The following is a 17704-nucleotide window of genomic DNA, read 5'->3' as shown; positions in this document are numbered from 1 at the left end:
GCGTGCGTGCGTGCGTGCGTGCGTGCGTGCGTGCGTGCGTGCGTGCGAGCGTGCCTGCGTGCGTGCGTGCGTGCGTGCGTGCGTGCATGTGAGTCGTTGGGAATTATAATAAACAAAACTTAATGAAAATAGAAATTAATAGACAATATTTTTTAATCTTTTATAACACCAAGTGACGGGGACGAGCAAGTCGTGGACCACGCCTGTCTATAACAACGGTTACACACGCCGACTTTTAGCCGCGATGCATAGCAATGCAGTCGCTAATCGTTTACCTTAACGCGCGTGAGTTTAAGCAACGATGTAAAGGTGATGTGATGTTAACTTAACGTCTTTATTAATTCACTTTTAAATTTACAATTATCAAAACAAAATAATGTGAATATACAGATATTTCGTACATAATTATTCAGTCGCGCGTTTGCAAAATCAAAGTCAAAGTCAAAGATTATTTATTCCATAGGTAAAATAAATTTACACTTGAAAACCTCACATTTAAGCTACTGCTCGTTCACTACGCTGATCTCCCTGAGAAGAACGAGCAAGAAACTCTAGGGATTGCTCTTTTCAAATAAACTTAAATGCTATGGAATACACTTTGAATCAAATTTGTGTGGATTCTGGAGCCATGTCGTCTTTCCATACATCTTTTTCTAACACGTAGTCTTCAATTTTGTAATATGATTTTTCGATCACAATATTTTTAATGTAGTTTTTAAAATAGAAAAATTCGTGAGGTCCGTTGGTTCGTTCCGTGGCTTAGTTGGTATAGCGTCTGGCACGGTATGCAAGAAGACGTCGCCGTCGGTTCGAATCCGACCGGATCGAAGGAATTTTTTCTGAGTGTTCGATCTTTGTATTCATAATTATAACAAACTAGTGGAGTAATTTCACAAAAAAATAATTGAATATCAATTCAATAAAAATTTAATTAAGTAGTTTTTAAACTTATATATGCTCCGGAATCTTATTGTAAAAACGTATACAGTTCCCCATAAAAGTGTTGTTAACCTTGGTTAAACGAAATCGTGGTACCATGATATCATTTTGGATTATGGATATCATTTTTCTTATTGAAATTATGTATATTTTTAAGGGCATATAAAATATTTGAGTAAATGTACTGTGATGCCACAGTCATGATACCAGTCTCCTTAAACTTTTCTCTGAGAGAAACCCGAGAGCCTAGACGGTACACAGAACGAATCGCTCGTTTTTGCAATACAAATATGGTTTGAATATCTGCCGCTTTACCCCACATGAGAATCCCGTAGGACATTATACTATGGAAGTAACTAAAGTAAACTAGTCTAGCAGTACTAACATCGGTAAGCTCACGTATTCTGCGGACTGCGTATGCAGCGGAGCTTAATCTGCTGGCCAGGGACGATATATGTGGAAACCATTGAAGTTTACTATCTAAGGTCACTCCCAAGAAGACTGCTTTATTAACAAGGTCTAACTTTTCTCCGTTTATTTCTATGCTTGGACTAGTCGATTTTACGTTAGGTAATTCAAATTTAACGCATTTTGTCTTCTTGGCATTAAGCAATAAATTGTTAGCATTTGCATTGATGCAAATCCTAGGGTAGGTGGACTAAAGCACATAAGTCAAAATCCAACATCGTTCATTTGAATTAATACATCTACCGGCTAAAGCACGGGCTAAGTCAAATTCATTTGTTGCTCCATAAATTTACAACTTTATTCTAGAGGCGTCTTTTGCAAATTTATCATTCTCTTCACATCTTCCAACACCATAAACAACGCAAAAAATATATAATTATATATTAACAAATGAAGCACTTTTTGATTTGTGTGCTTTAGTCCTCTGACCCTAGTAATCGCAAGTGTAGCGATGAAATGCGCCCGTCACCCTAAGTGCCACGTGCCTGTAATTTCACCAGCACCCTTACCCTTCAAAATTGGAACGTAATAATGCTGACATTACTGCTTGGCGGCAGAAGTAGGTAAGGTGGCAGTACTTCCCTGGATGAACTCTTTCACAAGGAGCTCTCCTGCTACTAAATAAAGTAAAATATAATGTGAAGGTATTTACTGTATTTACTTTTTATTGACAAGTTAGTGTTAAATAGACAATTGTGTTCTTGCAAAATTCTACCGTATATTGCAAATTACTGTTATGGTTTTTCAGGAATCTTTGGACAATTTAAACTTTGCCGACGTCACGCAAGCAATTCGTCGTTGTACAATCAATATGCGCGCTTTCCCAGTTCTCTGCGGATCTTCGTACAAAAACATCGGCGTGCAAACTCTAATGGACGGCGTTATTCAGTACCTACCGTCGCCGTTGCAGTGCAATAACTTGTACAAGTGTTTCGGGGACGATTTAGCCGCTAGAGCGTTCAAAGTGCTTCACGACGACCAAAGGGGTGTGCTGACCTTCCTTAGGCTGTATAGTGGAGAGATCGTCAAAGGACAGAAGATCTATAATCTTGGACAAAGTAAGAGTGAGCAGGTATGTCTCTTGTTAAATAATAATAATTCGTTTATTTGCTTAAAACATAGTATAACAGAAGATGTTACAAGAGGCAGTGCCAGTAGAAACGTGTTTCGCATATGTTAAATAGCATGCAAATGTCTAGTTATATAATGTCAGTACAATAATAATAAAAAAATGTCACAAACATGTCAAGTTACAAATTAATTTGGTCAAAAATGATAATCTTGAAGATAAAATCTTACATCTCATTTCCTGTCAAATATTTCGTTTAGGTCATAAAAAACACTTGTACAGCTTTGTTTTAAATAAACTTAGTTTTAGTTTTGGAGGTTTTACGCAGCAGGGTACAAACTGACTTACATCAAGTTTCAGCGTGTCGGAGTGCTTAGATATTAACTTAGTTGTTGTTTTTAATATCTTGGTGGTAGGGTCTTTCTTCACCTTTTTATATGTGCTTATCCGATAGTAACTCAGTTATTTTGCTGTTATAATCTGACGTATTCACGACCACGGTCGCGTTACCTTTATCTGCACGGAGGATGACTAATTCAGGATCTTCGCGGGAGATCTTCAGCGCGTTATATTCATCTCAAGTAAGATTCGGTCTGGGCTGTTTATTTGAACGCAATATTGTTTACGTTGGTTTTTTTGAAAAAACAAATATACGCGATTTAAATCCGGAAAAATAGTTTCATTTCCTATGTGTAACAATCGCGAAAACCTAAGAACTCGATATGTAATAGTTTAATCTCAAGTGGTATTTTATTATATATGTCAACACACATTTTTAAACAACTTTTACTGTGTTTAGCAATCATGGGAATAGTATCAAGTACAAGTCTATTCGGGTTTCTACAGAGTTTAGTATTCACATCACAGGCTTTCTTAAACAAATATGTGTTTTCGTACAAAGATACAAATTTCGTATATATATAATGATGGTAGTGGCAACAGACCAAGGCTCTGAAACAAGGGTCTGTATGTTTCATCCGGAGGAATTCCACAAATTGCTCTAATGCATTTCTTTTGTGCTACAAAAGCTCAGTTTCGATCTGTACTATTACCCCATACTCTAAGGCCGTAACGTGATATGGATTCTACATACGCCCTATATGTGGTTATGACAGTTTTCTTATTTGTTATATTTTTCAGCGTTTTAACGCATATACAAAGTTATTGATTCTCGAACATGCATTCTCGACGTGAGTTTTCCAGTTTAGTTCTTGATCTATAGTTACTGCAAGAAATTTCGTGTGGTTATACTTCCTGAATTGCATCGATATTTAAATTGAAATTATATTTAGTATGTCTCGATTTATTAAAATGTATATTGTTTGATTTGCTTAAGTTAATATTCAGATTATTTGAAGGATTATTTAAAGGAGACACCACACTTGTCACATTAACCCGTCATGCATCCAAGCGTGTCTACACACGACACTAACTAACTACTTTCATCCATAATTATATAAAAAAATGGTTTTCTAAAAAAAATTTCATTTTAAAAATTATTTTAGTATTTGTAATGTCAAATAAACACATTTATTATTGTCATTATATTATTAAGTAAACAGTAAAGAACATCTGTTCAGACAGGCTCTATGTACGTTGCGCTGGCTGACGAGTACCAGCCCGTTGAAAAGGTCACAGCAGGGAACATCGCTGTCGTCAGCTCACTAAAGGTAAATAAACTTTGATGACAAAAAATTAAAATAGATGATGGTTACATACATACATCGAGTATATGTATAACCAGAAATAGAGACGAAATATTTCCTGGTAACTCATTAGTGATACATCACTTATAAACATCAACTCTCGTTTGCACTGAAATATAGACAGCGCCAACAACTGACTTGTGTGAAAAAATATTCTGTATTTATTGTACTAAAGATAACATCTTTAACAATGGCGTGCTGCTCCGTTTGGTGGTGTGGGGAAAAAACAGGAAAACATCTAATTACAAAACAAACGGAATCAAATTTCATTGGTAATTAAATATGTAATATTGCAAATTTCGTCAATTATAGCAAAGCTCAAGTTAACTGGTCGATCTGAAGTGAAACAATTGACGACACTCGACAATTGTTTCGAATTCGGGCTGACCAATCGGAGCGCAGTTGTCATCGTAATGATTTTGCAGAATAGTTTTCAAACAAATTAAATGACATTTCGTCTCCATTTCTGGTTATATACTGGACGCATACATAAATATAAGGATGCATACATAAATATAACAACTTTTGAAAACGCCATGAAAACAGGCAACGATGTCAGGCGACCTAATAACGACATCACAGGCCTCCGCAAACCGTGCCAAAGCAAACCTGTCGTCGTCTCTGAAAGAGCCAGGGCGGGTCGAAGAACTGATGCTGCCCAGTGCTCGGCAGCGCCTGCAAGCGCTCGAAGGTGACGTTACCGACGATGACATCGCTGACATATTGCTTGGCATTGGTAAGTGACCTTAGTAATTTTTTGGTCCACACACACATACCATCAAGTCTGTCCTTCTGTCTGTCTGGGACGGATTTAGTAGCAGTAGAGCTCCTTGTGAAAGAATTAATCCAGGGAAGTACTGCTACCTTACCTATTTCTACATTACGGCGCTTCGGTTTCGTAGGTAAGGGTGCTGGTGAAATTACAGGCACATGGGTTTATATATTACTTGTCAATTTATATTTCAATCTCAAGGTGACGGGCGCAGTGGCAGTGCCCCTAAGATCTTTGCCATTTACAACTCTTGGTGGCATTGCAACTGTTATGGACAGGCGTGTCGCTTAACATCAGGCGCACGACATGTTCGTCCCGTCCCTTGGTATTATGAAAAAAACAGTCGCTGTTTCGAGTCTAGTCCAGTCGAGTAGAAGGATTTTTTCAGTATTTACCCGAGACTCTAGCGTTCGATTTCGCCCAATATCGCAACGTATTCTCGTTGGCGTTTTTTAAACACATCGCCTTTTCATTTCGATACCATACACGTAATTTCTTGTAAGTCTAAATACAATTTTTTGCTTTTTTACTCAAATATATTAGTCTTTTTTAACTTATTACATGTATTTGCCAAGTTTTATTGACATCGGTTACTGGAACGTGAAAGCGAAACCGGATTCTACCTAGTTTGCCACCCTTAGAGGTGGAATATTTTTTTCAAATTTAAATAGGACCAATACTGAGGTAACCCTCTTTCGAACAGACAAAGAATCATCACAATCGGTCCACAAATGCCAGACTAATCCCGTAACATACATAAATAAAAATATGTATAATAAAATATTGAGAACCTCCTCCTTTTCTGAAGTGGGTTAAAAATTAAGTTTATTAATGAATTAAATTTGTATTGAATTGATATTCAATTACTTTTTGTGAAATTACTCCTCTAGTTTGTTATAATTATTAATGCAAAGATCGAACACTAAGAAAAATCCCTTCGATCCAGCTGGATTCGAACCAACACGCTCAGCATACCGTGGCTCACGCTCTCCCAACTGAGCTACGGAAAAGAAACTCATTATTCATTCATTCATTACCATTAACCCACATCTCCAATTTGGTCATGGTAAATGAATTTGAATTTACATGAGATATTAATTTCTCCTCAGGGACAACGATTCCCGAACCAGTATTCTTGTGCTCCATCGAGCCGCCCAGCATCGCGTACCAGACGCCGCTGGAGACCGCGCTCAACGAGCTGCAGAGAGAAGATCCCAGTTTGAGGGTCCTCACCGACGAGGACACGGGCCAAATGGTCTTAGCAGGTACACTGGAAACGGATTACTTTTGTTCTTCGACTTTCAAAAACTCAAACAAATTGGAAAGTAAAGGGGTAAAATCTTTAGTAGCAGTAGAGCTCCTTGTGAAAGAGTTCGTCCTGGGAGGTACCGTCATTTTACCAATTTCTGCCGCCAAGCAGTAACGTCAGCATTACTGTGTTTCGGTTTTGAAGGGTAAGGGTGCTGGTGAAATTACAGGCACATGGGACTTGTCAACTCATGTCTCAGGGTGAAGGGCATAGTGGTAGTGCCCATAAGATTTTTGCTATTTAAGAATCTCGAATTGCACTGCAACTGTTGTGGATGGGAGTGTCGCTTACCACCAGGCGCACGACTTGTTCATCCCGTCACTAGATATTATATTAAAAGAAAAAAATCTGTCATGGATTCTCTATTCTGAATTACTTCTTGTTTACTAACAAACAAATACGATCTCGATCGACTGTTGCTTCCAAATTTACTCGTTTTGTTTGATCACAAGTGTCAATTGTCAAAAAAAATCAAACAAATCAATAGACACCTTAATATGTATTGTCTACGAATTTTATTACCTAAGTGTCACTATTGTAATCATTATTTATTTTCCTGTACTATCAGCAAAATTGACGCCTTACCATCTTAGGGGTTCTTTTCGCGTGTAGGCAACCACTGTCGGTAATTTCTTGTTTTTTTTTTTTCAACCAATAACATTTAAGATTTAATAAAAGGTAATATTTTTACTGCAAATAAAAGGTGTTCACATAAAAACCGTCAACGGTATTTCACTGTTTAATTAAAAACATTAATCAAAAGGCAATAAATAAAATAAAACATTAATAAATAATAAAAAATCACACACTATAAATCGCACCCCTCATGGAAGAATGACATAAGTGGAGTTACGTCAAAAACGTTTATTGCTCCATTAGATACAGAAAAATATAACCAACATCCTCTCCAATTTTTGTAATTCTATCGACTAATATTAGGGTTGTTGTAGTAGTTTATTATTTAAAATAGTTAAGTTGTTAAGATAAAGCAAAGTCTTAATGATCGTATTTCTACGTCAGTTAAAAATTCTATCTCTTGTATTGTTTAATAGTATTTTTCTATAATAATAACGCACACTCTCATAGCCCCGCACTCGGGAAACCCTGCATCGCAGGTGCCATGGACATACATATAGACAACCACAAATGACACCCAAACTCACGAGAGAAATAAATGTAGGCTAATCAAATATTTCTCTCAGTCCGGGAATCGAAACCGGGACCTCTGCGTGGCAGTCCACATGGTAACCGTTCGGCCACGGAGGCAGTTAAATATATGAGGAGGAACATTTATTAGAACAGTATAAGATGCGAGCCTAGTTAATTTCCGCTTAAAAAATTCGGGAGTGGTAAGGCTTCAACTACGGTGATAGTACTTCCACTGTTTGTTCTATCGATTCATACCTGTAGTGTACATATTATGTAAAATATTGATTTATAGAATACATGAATACAAGATATTTATTCGCTGAGAAATGTAGTTAACAATGCAGGTCTTGTAATATATTATATTAGACCGTACATTTCACCAAAACTTGGCATGCGAATATTTTACACAACGCTTAACCACTTTAGACGTAGCACGCATTAAAGTTAAATTAAAACAATATCATAAACAAACTACAACAATTGGAATTTAACCAGAAAATAAGAAGTCAAAAATATAACGTACAATAATTAAATTTTACATTTTACGTTATCATGTCAAAAATCATTAATATTGTAGTAGCATTGAGCAACTAACAAATTATGCAATTTCTTTTTTTCTTTTTCATTCTTTAATAGCATCTGGCAATTTATTAAATAATTTGGGTGCTAATAATACGAACATCCTACGCCTTAAAGTTGCTTAGATTTTGTTTCACATAAACACAAGCGTCGTAAATATACATTTTATAATCTATGATAATGAACTAATTTTAATACTTAAACTTTTACTTCAGGCATGGGCGAACTTCACTTGGAAATCATTAAAGAACGCATCGTTCGCGAGTACAAAATTGATGTTGAATTAGGGCCACTACAGATTGCGTACAGAGAGTCATTGCTTGGCAGTGCCAAACAGAGCATGACGGTTGACAGGAAGATTGGCGGTGCCAGACAACAAGTGAAGGTTACTCTTAGTGCTAAACCTGTAAAGGGCCTCAGCCAGGATAAGGTGTTGAAGTAAGTAATTGTTAAAAGTGTTCTAGGTTTAACATCAATAGAGCTCCTTGTGTACTTCTGCCGCCAAGCTTTTTAGCTGAGCATTACTGTGTTTCATATCTGACCATTGCTGGGTTTCAGTTTTGAAGGGTAAGGGGTGCTGGTGAAATTGCAGGCACTTGAGACTTTTCAACTTATGTCTCAGGGTGATGGGCGCAGTAACCCTTAAGGTCTTTGCTATTTAAAGCTCTGAGTGGCACTGCAACTGTTATGGATAGGCGTGTCGCTTAACACGACTTGTTCATCCCGCCACTTGGTATTATAAAAAAATAAAAAAAGTAAATTAAGCTTCAAGTATTAATACAAACATCGGACACAGAAAAAATTTCTTCGATCCGCCCGGAATTGAACCGACGTCTTCTAGCGTACCGTGCCAGACGCTATACCAACTAAGCCACGGAACGAACCAGCGGACCTCACGAATTTTTCTAGCTTGTTGTCGTGTCTTTTGTATTTGGTTTGTCAACGACTTTTTACTCTTAGCGCCATCAATGAGAAATCTATGCTATTTCGTCACCCAGTTAGATACCTTTACAGCTACCAGCCCCGGCTAGAGATGTCGCAGTTCATTGTATTGAATTTTTTATTGAATTGGTATTCAATAATTTTTTTATGTGAAATTACTCCACTAGTTTGTTATAATTATTAATACAAACATCGAACACAAAGAAAAGTTCCCAACCAGCGACTTCGCCATACCGTGGCTGAAGTTTTTGTTTTTCATAAATACTTGGTACTTGGTGTAACGGGCTGGTGTCCGCAACTCGACGTCAAGGCGCCTATTTTGCGTATGATCTATTTACAAATTAATTATGAATGAATGGTGATGTCTAGTGAGAGAATGGTTGCTTCTTGAGAGGTCGGTGTTTTGATCCCTTGTGATGGAATGTATCCATCGAGTATTTAACCAGAAATAGAGACGAAATGTCATTTCATTTGTTTGAAAACTGTTCTGCCACATCATTACTGCGACAACTGCGCTCCGATTGGCCAGCCCGAATTCGGAACAATTGACGGGTGTCGTCAATTATTTCACTGCAAATCGACCAGTTAACTTGAGCTTTGCTATAATAGACGAAAATTGCAAAATTATATATTTCATTACCGATGAAAATTGATTCTGTCTGTTTTTCTCTTCTTCATTACAATATCTTTATTACAATAAATACAGTATATTTTTGGAATATACGGAGACGTACACAGGTCAGTTGTTGGCGTTGTCTATATTTCAGTGCAAACGAGATTTGATATTTCGACCCTTCCTACGTAAGTATCGTATGTCGAAATTGCCAACTTTACAGGGGAGCGTTTTAACGGTCTGAATGAAAGAGCGATCATCTAATAGATAATCTAACCGATATCTAGTATTTTATAATACTCTATGTGAGTAACGAGCTTTGCCGAATAAAACTGAGAAATGCCAAAGTCACGTGTTATACTTATTTCAGAGAATTCAAAACTTTAAAACGCTCCCCTGTAAACTTGGCAATTTCGACATACGTTACTTTACGTAGGAAGGGTCGGTTTATAAGTGGTTTATCATCACTGATGAGTTTCCGGGAATGTATGACCCTTATTTCGTCTCTATTTCTGGTTATATACTCGATGCATGTACCTATGTCTTTAAAATCCAAATTACGTACATTTACGAATGTAATAGCAATATCTCTCGCTAACAATGAAGGAAAATGTCGTGATGAAACCTTCGGGCCGAAGTATGTTTAAAACCGTTTGAAATGGTGAAATTCTCAATCCACATTGGGCCAAGTTGGCGGACTGGTACGTAAATCCGTCCCGTAGACGTGTAATTGGTTCACAGTGATTTTTTCTTTTAAATAAATAATAGACGCGTGCTTGTGACCGAAAATGCTCTAGCGTCGAATAACCCCAAACTGTACTTTTCGGAAAACACTGGCGCAGGTAGAGTATTCCATTCCTTTGCATCAGAAAGGAGGAAGCAAAGCGCTTAGTACGAATGGATGTGGTATATCATCGACTTAAGGATGGAGTGGTCCGGACCTCCTAGTCGATCGAAGGAGGAACGGTGAGGTTGGAACCAAAAAGTTCCTGCGCACACTTCAGTTGACTCAATTGATTTTAAGATTTTTTCGTTCGTCGTTTCTTACGTTATCAGAAAAATTCTAAACTTAAAAAGACATTGCGGGTATCGCTTCCGTTCACACCGCCGACGCGCCCTTATGGTACCTATCCGTAGTCCGAAATGACATTTTTCAGAAATAACTTATGCACGAATTATCATGACTTCGAAAGTAATTTTAAGAGGAAAATATTTTTTCTTTTAAACTTAACCTACCCTAACCGAACCTAATAGTGTCTTTGCGATAAACATCCAACATATCCTGAAAGAAAAACGGTTTCGTTATAATTTTTCGGAAGTTAGAACGTTATTTCGGAAGAAACATTCGAGTTTGTGATACGTTACCGCCCTTATGTCACGATAATAACCCAGTAGGATTTCTCGTATTCCAAATATTGAAGTTTCCATTAACCTTGAAATGTAAAAGTGGTATTTTATTAACTCCAGGTTAGACAAATCGGCGGACAGCGCAGCGAACTTGGCGCACCTGCATCCTCGATCTCTAAACGCCATCAAACACGGAGTCCGAACTGCTTTGATGCACGGACCGAAGCTTGGCTGCCCGGTAAGCAACTCATCTCTCGATTACATCTGGGCCCTTCCATAATTTGCGAGATGTGACAAAAAATACTTTTATAATACCAGGTTATGGGACAAACAAGTCGCGCGCCTGTTGGTAAGTGACACGCCTGTCCATAACAGTTGCAGTGCCATTCAGTGCTTTAAATCTTCAAAACCGTAACACAGCAATGATCACATTACTGCTTGGCGGCAGAAATAGATAAGATGGCAGACGAACTCTTTCACGAGGCGCTCTACTGCTACTACAATTTTAAATCAAAACTTCATTCAAGGTATATTCTTCTATAACTGCGACCAGCAATTGATCTGTTGTGGTTTATTACTCGGTAACAAGCGGTGTAAAAAGTGATCGTTGTGATGTGAAAGATAATGTATGTATGTATTAATTAAATTTTTATTGAATTGATATTCAATTATTTTTTGTGAAATTACTCCACTAGTTTGTTATAATTATTAATACAAAGATCGAACACTCAGAAAAAACACTCAGAAAAAATTCCTTCGATCCGGTCGGATTCGAACCGACGTCTTCTTGCATACCGTGCCAGACGCTATACCAACTAAGCCACGGAACGAACCAACGGACCTCACGAATTTTTCTATGTGCTTGCGTCGTGTCTTTGTACTTGGTCTTTCAACGACGTTTTAGTCGTAGCGCCATCTATGAGAAATCTTTGACAGATTTATCACCCAGTTAGTACCTTTACAGCTACCAGTCCTGGCGAGAGATGTCGCTATTCACTGTATTAATTAAATTTTTATTGAATTGATATTCAATTATTTTTTGTGAAATTACTCCACTAGTTTGTTATAATTATGTATGTATGTAATTAAGATACAAAAGAGAACACTTCAATGGTTTGTTGCGCCGGCACCAGCCCATGTAGCGCCCTAGTGCAATCAACCGGCTGGCGCCCTCTAGTAGGTACGCGATCAAAACTGGAATACTTAGCGCGTATTTGTATTCGTTCGGAAACGAGAGGGTCCCAAATGTCACAGGGATCATTTTATCTCCAGGTGTACAAGCGGAATTTGAATCGGACTTAGAAGTGGGTCTGAAATTTCTAGATTTGTATAATCTCGGATGCGAAACGAATATTATATTATCTACGGTGATCGGAAATTCGGGTGCAAATGGTGCAGTTATAAAATGATGTTGGAAAGCAATAGCCCATTTACTTCGGCGGCCCCGAAGAATGTGGAGAAGCGCGTGGAGAAAGACAGATTGAGAATGTCCTCAAAAAGCCAAATAACAAGATTAAACGTACCAGTATGACAAGACTGAAGAATGGAAGAAGATAGAGAGATGTTTTTCAGAACCGTAGACTGCTTACCCCTGTGGGAGGCAGATTTAAAAAATAATGTGCCAAACGGGTCGGTATCATGATGACTGTATCTTCAAAATGACCTGATCAGCTTAGGGACTAGATCACAAAACGACCACCTATGTAGAAACACTATGACTTACAATTACTCGGTAGCAAAACGACTAGATAGCGAAATGATCATATCTATAGTGTGTCTTTTGTTGAAAACGGAGTAAATTTCATTCTGGCTTCATGTCAGATTCTTTTACTCTCCACTCGATACGGCTCTGGAACGCTCTACCGGACGCCATCAGACGGTCTCCTAATATATTTTCTTTTAAAAATAATGTTCATGAGCATCTTCTAAATTGTTTGTCACAGCAATAATCATCATCATATTCTGTTATTGTAAGTATTTTGTATATCTATAGTATATTTGTATGTATGTAAGTGTATGTATTATATTATTAAGTAAGGTATTAGGTTAGTTTGTTATATATATAATTATGAATTTGTTTCATTTATTTTAATATAACCGTAATATTCTGTTTATTTACCGCGTTCGTGAATTTCGTTTTTCTCAGAGGTTGACTGGTAGAGAATGCTTTTAGCATTAAGTCCGCCTTTTGTACCCTTTGTATTGTGGTCAATAAAGTTTAATAAATAAATAAAAAAATAAAATGACATTTGTAGGGCTGCCAGTTTTAATTAGTTATGTAGTTGTTGTAGATAGGTTTATCGATAGATTGTGACTGAATTGTGACGTTCTAATGATTGCGTTATTGCCTTCTCTATGATCAATTTTTATTCACATACATTTTAAGAAGAATAGTCAAATTTGATTATCTATTTATTGAATTAAAATGAAAAACTTATTTTTCATAGTTCATAGTTCTAAATACAGTGCGTGTATGTATGAACTTACAAAAATTGACAATTTAAATGAATATATGCTCAGTCATTGGATGAATAATGAGTCGAGGACGATTTAAATGAAACAAGTTCGACTATTTATTCCATAAGCGTGACCGATATTCAGTCGGTAGTCGATGGAATATTTATCGACTGCAATCACTAGCTGCTTGCAACCGTGCTACATTTTTGCACAATGAACTGGCATTTTACTCCGTCTTCAAAAAAGACAGACTATAAAACGACAAGGTATAAAATAACTAGATTTTGTTATTCTTTTTTAAAAGTACAGTTTGATTAAGCATTTAGTATAATTGGAAATGAAACTATTTTTCCGGATTTAAATCGTGTATATATATTTTTTTTTTCAAACAAACCAACGTTTCGCGCCCCTTACAGGTCCCATGGTCACGGTTGACTGAGGTGGTACAGTCATCAACCAGTTATATCTAATATAACTGCCTCCGTGGCCGAACGGGTACCATGCCGAACTGCCACGCAGAGGTCCCAGGTTCGATTCCCGGGCCGGGAGAAATATTTGTATGGCCTACAATTATTTCTCTCGTGAGTTTGGGTGTAATTTGTGGTTGTCTATGTGTGTGTCCATGGCACCCGCGACACAGGGTTTCCCTAGTGCGGGGCTATGTTGAGTGTGTGCGTTATTTATTTTATTATTTATTAATGAAAAAACAAATGTATGCGATTTAAATCCGGAAAAATAGTTTCATTTCCTATGTGTAACAATCGCAAAAACCTAAGAACTCGATATTTAGTATCATCATAAAAAAAAACTAAACAAAATTTTTATAATTGTATGTGTTTTATAAATGTATTTTTATTTATTTAGTAGCCTAAACAACCTACCTTACCAACTAAAAATTATTCTAAAGTAAAATTAAATGCCTGGTCTCAAATAATTTTAAGAATTCCCTGCACTATGAGTGCCAGAGCAACAGAATTAACTCTGGGACACTTTCCAGAACACACAGAACAGAATCAATTTAGAAAAGATCATTTCCCAATTTGGTTCTGCAGGGAATCGAACGTGCGACATCCAGCGCTGACAGTAACTGTCGGGCCTTCAAGGTCGTTGAGATTATTCGATATGTTTATACTTTCATTATGAATTGTTGTTCTCAGTTGGTGGATGTACGAGTGACACTACATTGGTTTGAAGTCGGCAGAGGCACATCCGAATCCGTTGTTTCCGCTACCGTGGCACAATGTTTGAGAAAGGTATGTAATCGTAATAATATTTCTTGTAGGACGTTACCATCCCATATAATGAGGTGCAGTCGGGTTTCTGATACGTCGGAGTTCGGTGCTTGTACCTGAGACGCTGACCCCGGCCGAATCCCATTTCCGGGGAATATGTCATTTAAAAATTTAAAAAAATTCTCTCTTATCTTTTAGTGAGAGAGACGAGACTTGATACACGTATTATTATTTTTATTATATATTATTATTTTTGAATATTGTTAAAGAAGTTGTATGAAAAGGGTAGTTGATGTATGTGAGACTAGAAAGTTCTGTCAGGATAGAGTGAGGTGGCGTTCTGTGGTCTCTGCCTACCTTTTCTATGGGACAAGGGCGTGAGCTTATGTATTATTATGTAACACCACAAACAAAAACAATAATTTTGGTTACCTTGCATTGTCAAATAGTTTTAAAACGCTCTACCAGAGTGTTGATAATAAAATGCTATGCTATTTTGTACTGAATGAGATGTTTATTTTTTTTATAATACTTAGTGACGGGTCGTACTGCTGGTGGTAAGCGACACGCCTGTCCATAACGGTTGCAGTGCTAGTCAGAGCTTTAATAAAGATCTGAGGGGCACTGCCACTGCGCCCGTAAGTTGACAAGTCCTATGTGCCTGTAACTTCACCAGCACCCAACTCTTCTTACTTACTCTTCCAACCCGGAACGCAATAATTATCTCATTACTGCTTGGCGGCAGAAATAAGTAAGGTGGCAATAATTCCCTGGACGAGCTCTTTCACAAGGAGCTCTACTGCTACTTAAACTAACACTAATTAGCCTCTGCCTACCCCAATAGGAATCTAAGGGCAAGAGTATATACAAAAAACTTGCCACCGAAATTAAGTAGAGACCTAACCTAAAATGACAAACGCGATTAAACAACACCTATAATAGCTATGGTCCCGTGCAGGTATTCGAAGAAGCTGAAGCAATTCTTCTGGAGCCAGTGATGTCCCTGGAAGTGGTATGTCCTGAGTCGCATTCTGCGCGCGTAATGGCGGACTTGTCGCGCCGCCGCGCAGAGATACAACACATCACTATCAGGCAGCAGAATAAGGTAAGGTACCTGTCGGCTGGCTGCTCTCTTTAGAATAGAATACGTTTATTTGCCAGAATACGGTATTTATACACATCTTGAGTAAAGTTAGGTACATTGTATTTCGTTGTGTCAATTTCTTTTCATTTTAAATAATCTTTGATATCATATATTATACACAGATGACATAACAAGTGAAATAATTTCTATTTAAATATGTTTAAGGGTAAGTCGCCTATCACTGCACGCAAAGCATTATATATCTTTATGGACATATTATAGCATTTCCTAGAAAAGCAAGTAGTATGGGAGGCGCCAGCCAAGCGGTTGGGATATCGAGTTAAAAAAGTGCATACTTCACGTTTCCTAGTAAATAGGGCCTAATTTTTTTTAACAAACATGCATACTTCAAATACGTACATTTTATGATATCAATGGTTTTTATGATACCAAACAAGTTGTGCGCCTGCTGGTAAACGAGACGCCTGTCCTTAACAGTTCCAGTGAAACTTTCTTAACTAACGTGATAATAAATCCAGTACGAAGCTTAACTTAAAAGTTGGGCTGATGCTGACTTCCCTTAGAGTCATCCCACCTTTTTTATTACCTTCTTTACTGGTCCCTGGTCATTTACTTTTGAAGTTTTGAAACAAATTCCTTTTTCTTCCACTATTCTTACATGGGATCGTTCCGTCATTCCCGAACATTCAACAACATCCAACAATGTCGAAGCAAGAGGACGTGCTTATTAGTTAATCATCATGTAAAAATTAACTTCATGTAATTTATCTGTTTTTAAAGCATTGGATAGATATATATGTACATACATATACGGGCGTGTTTGGGGTAAGTGCCTTCACAGTTAGTACTACTATGTTTTGTATTGTTTGTAACTTTTATATAAATGTTATATTTACGAGGCCTGTGTTTATTAAACAAAATCCAAGAAACTTTAACATAGTCAAAAGTAGATATAGAAATACGGCCCAAACAACGCCCTAATTTGGAATTTTACAGTAGAACGCTGTTCGTATTAGCACCCAAATTATTTAATAATTTGCCGGATGCTGTTAAAGAATTAAATTGTAGACAATTTAAAATGAACTATTGTATGTTATTTTTGACTTCTTATTTTCTGATTAAATTCCAATTGTTGTAGTTTGCTCATGTTATTGTGTATTGTTGCGTGCTACGTCTAAAGATTAAAAACCATTGTATAAAATATTCGCATGCCAAGTTATGGTGAAATGTACGATCTAATATAATATATACTCCCGGACACACAATTCGAGTCACGTCGCATTTTTGTTGTAAAGTGCTAGAATACTAAAATAGTGTTACCATGAAAGAAAAAGTTTTCCCCGGTTTTGCAAATCCAAATTCCCAACAAGGACTTTTGGAAAAGATGTTTAGTATACTAGTTTCAAAATTGCATAATAGTTTTTAATAAATCAAAGATTGTTTTAAGCTTAGGGCACTTAATACAGAAAATGCGTGTTAGCTCGAATTATGTGTCCGGAAGTGTATTATAAGACCTGCATTGTTAACTACATTTTTCAGCGAATAAATACCTTCTATTCTTGTATTCTATATAATAATAATAATGGATAAGGACCGAGCCCTTTCTTTTTACTTTCGCTAGGACTAGACCACATTGGCGCCCGAACAGAGACAAAAGAAAAGTATCGTAGTTCTTTCATGAATTTTTCTTCACCAACAGGTAATCGAATGCCTGGCCCCCCTCTCAGAGCTGCTAGGTTACTCCACAACATTACGTTCGCTAAGCTCGGGGCTGGCATCCTTCACCATGGAGTTCCACTCGCATCGACAGATGGCGCCGCACGACGAGGAGAAGGCCATCAAGAGCGTCACTGGGTTTTAGATCCTGGTTCCTATAAAACCACACACACCTTTATCGCGACAGTTACGCGCGACTACAGCCGTACGCCGTTAACATAGACTATAATTTCGTACCGTTGGTTTAATAAAGCAACACGTGATATATATACGTCAAAAGTGTTAAACTTTTATCGTGTCG

At 37.3% G+C, this 17704-nt stretch overlaps 1 protein-coding gene across 1 annotated transcript in view; it reads left to right on the top strand.

The window, feature by feature from the left end:
* Positions 1-17698, top strand: part of LOC113239904 (ribosome-releasing factor 2, mitochondrial) — a 20832-nt gene extending 3134 nt beyond the window's left edge. The window contains exons 6-14 of the mRNA XM_026477065.1: positions 2156-2479; positions 4057-4146; positions 4729-4918; positions 6064-6219; positions 8207-8429; positions 11014-11131; positions 14508-14603; positions 15541-15687; positions 17387-17698. Of these exons, the coding sequence (XP_026332850.1) occupies positions 2156-2479; positions 4057-4146; positions 4729-4918; positions 6064-6219; positions 8207-8429; positions 11014-11131; positions 14508-14603; positions 15541-15687; positions 17387-17548 (1506 nt within the window). The 3' untranslated portion in view covers positions 17549-17698. The remainder of the gene's footprint in view (positions 1-2155; positions 2480-4056; positions 4147-4728; positions 4919-6063; positions 6220-8206; positions 8430-11013; positions 11132-14507; positions 14604-15540; positions 15688-17386) is intronic.
* The last annotated feature ends 6 nt before the right edge of the window (positions 17699-17704 follow it).

The sequence above is a fragment of the Hyposmocoma kahamanoa genome, unplaced genomic scaffold, assembly GCF_003589595.1.
Source record: "Hyposmocoma kahamanoa isolate Upper Pololo Valley unplaced genomic scaffold, ASM358959v1 117, whole genome shotgun sequence".
NCBI classification, from domain to species: Eukaryota; Metazoa; Arthropoda; class Insecta; order Lepidoptera; family Cosmopterigidae; genus Hyposmocoma; species Hyposmocoma kahamanoa.
The sequence above is the reverse complement of the archived record's forward strand: the minus strand, read 5'-3'. Positions and strand labels throughout refer to the sequence as shown.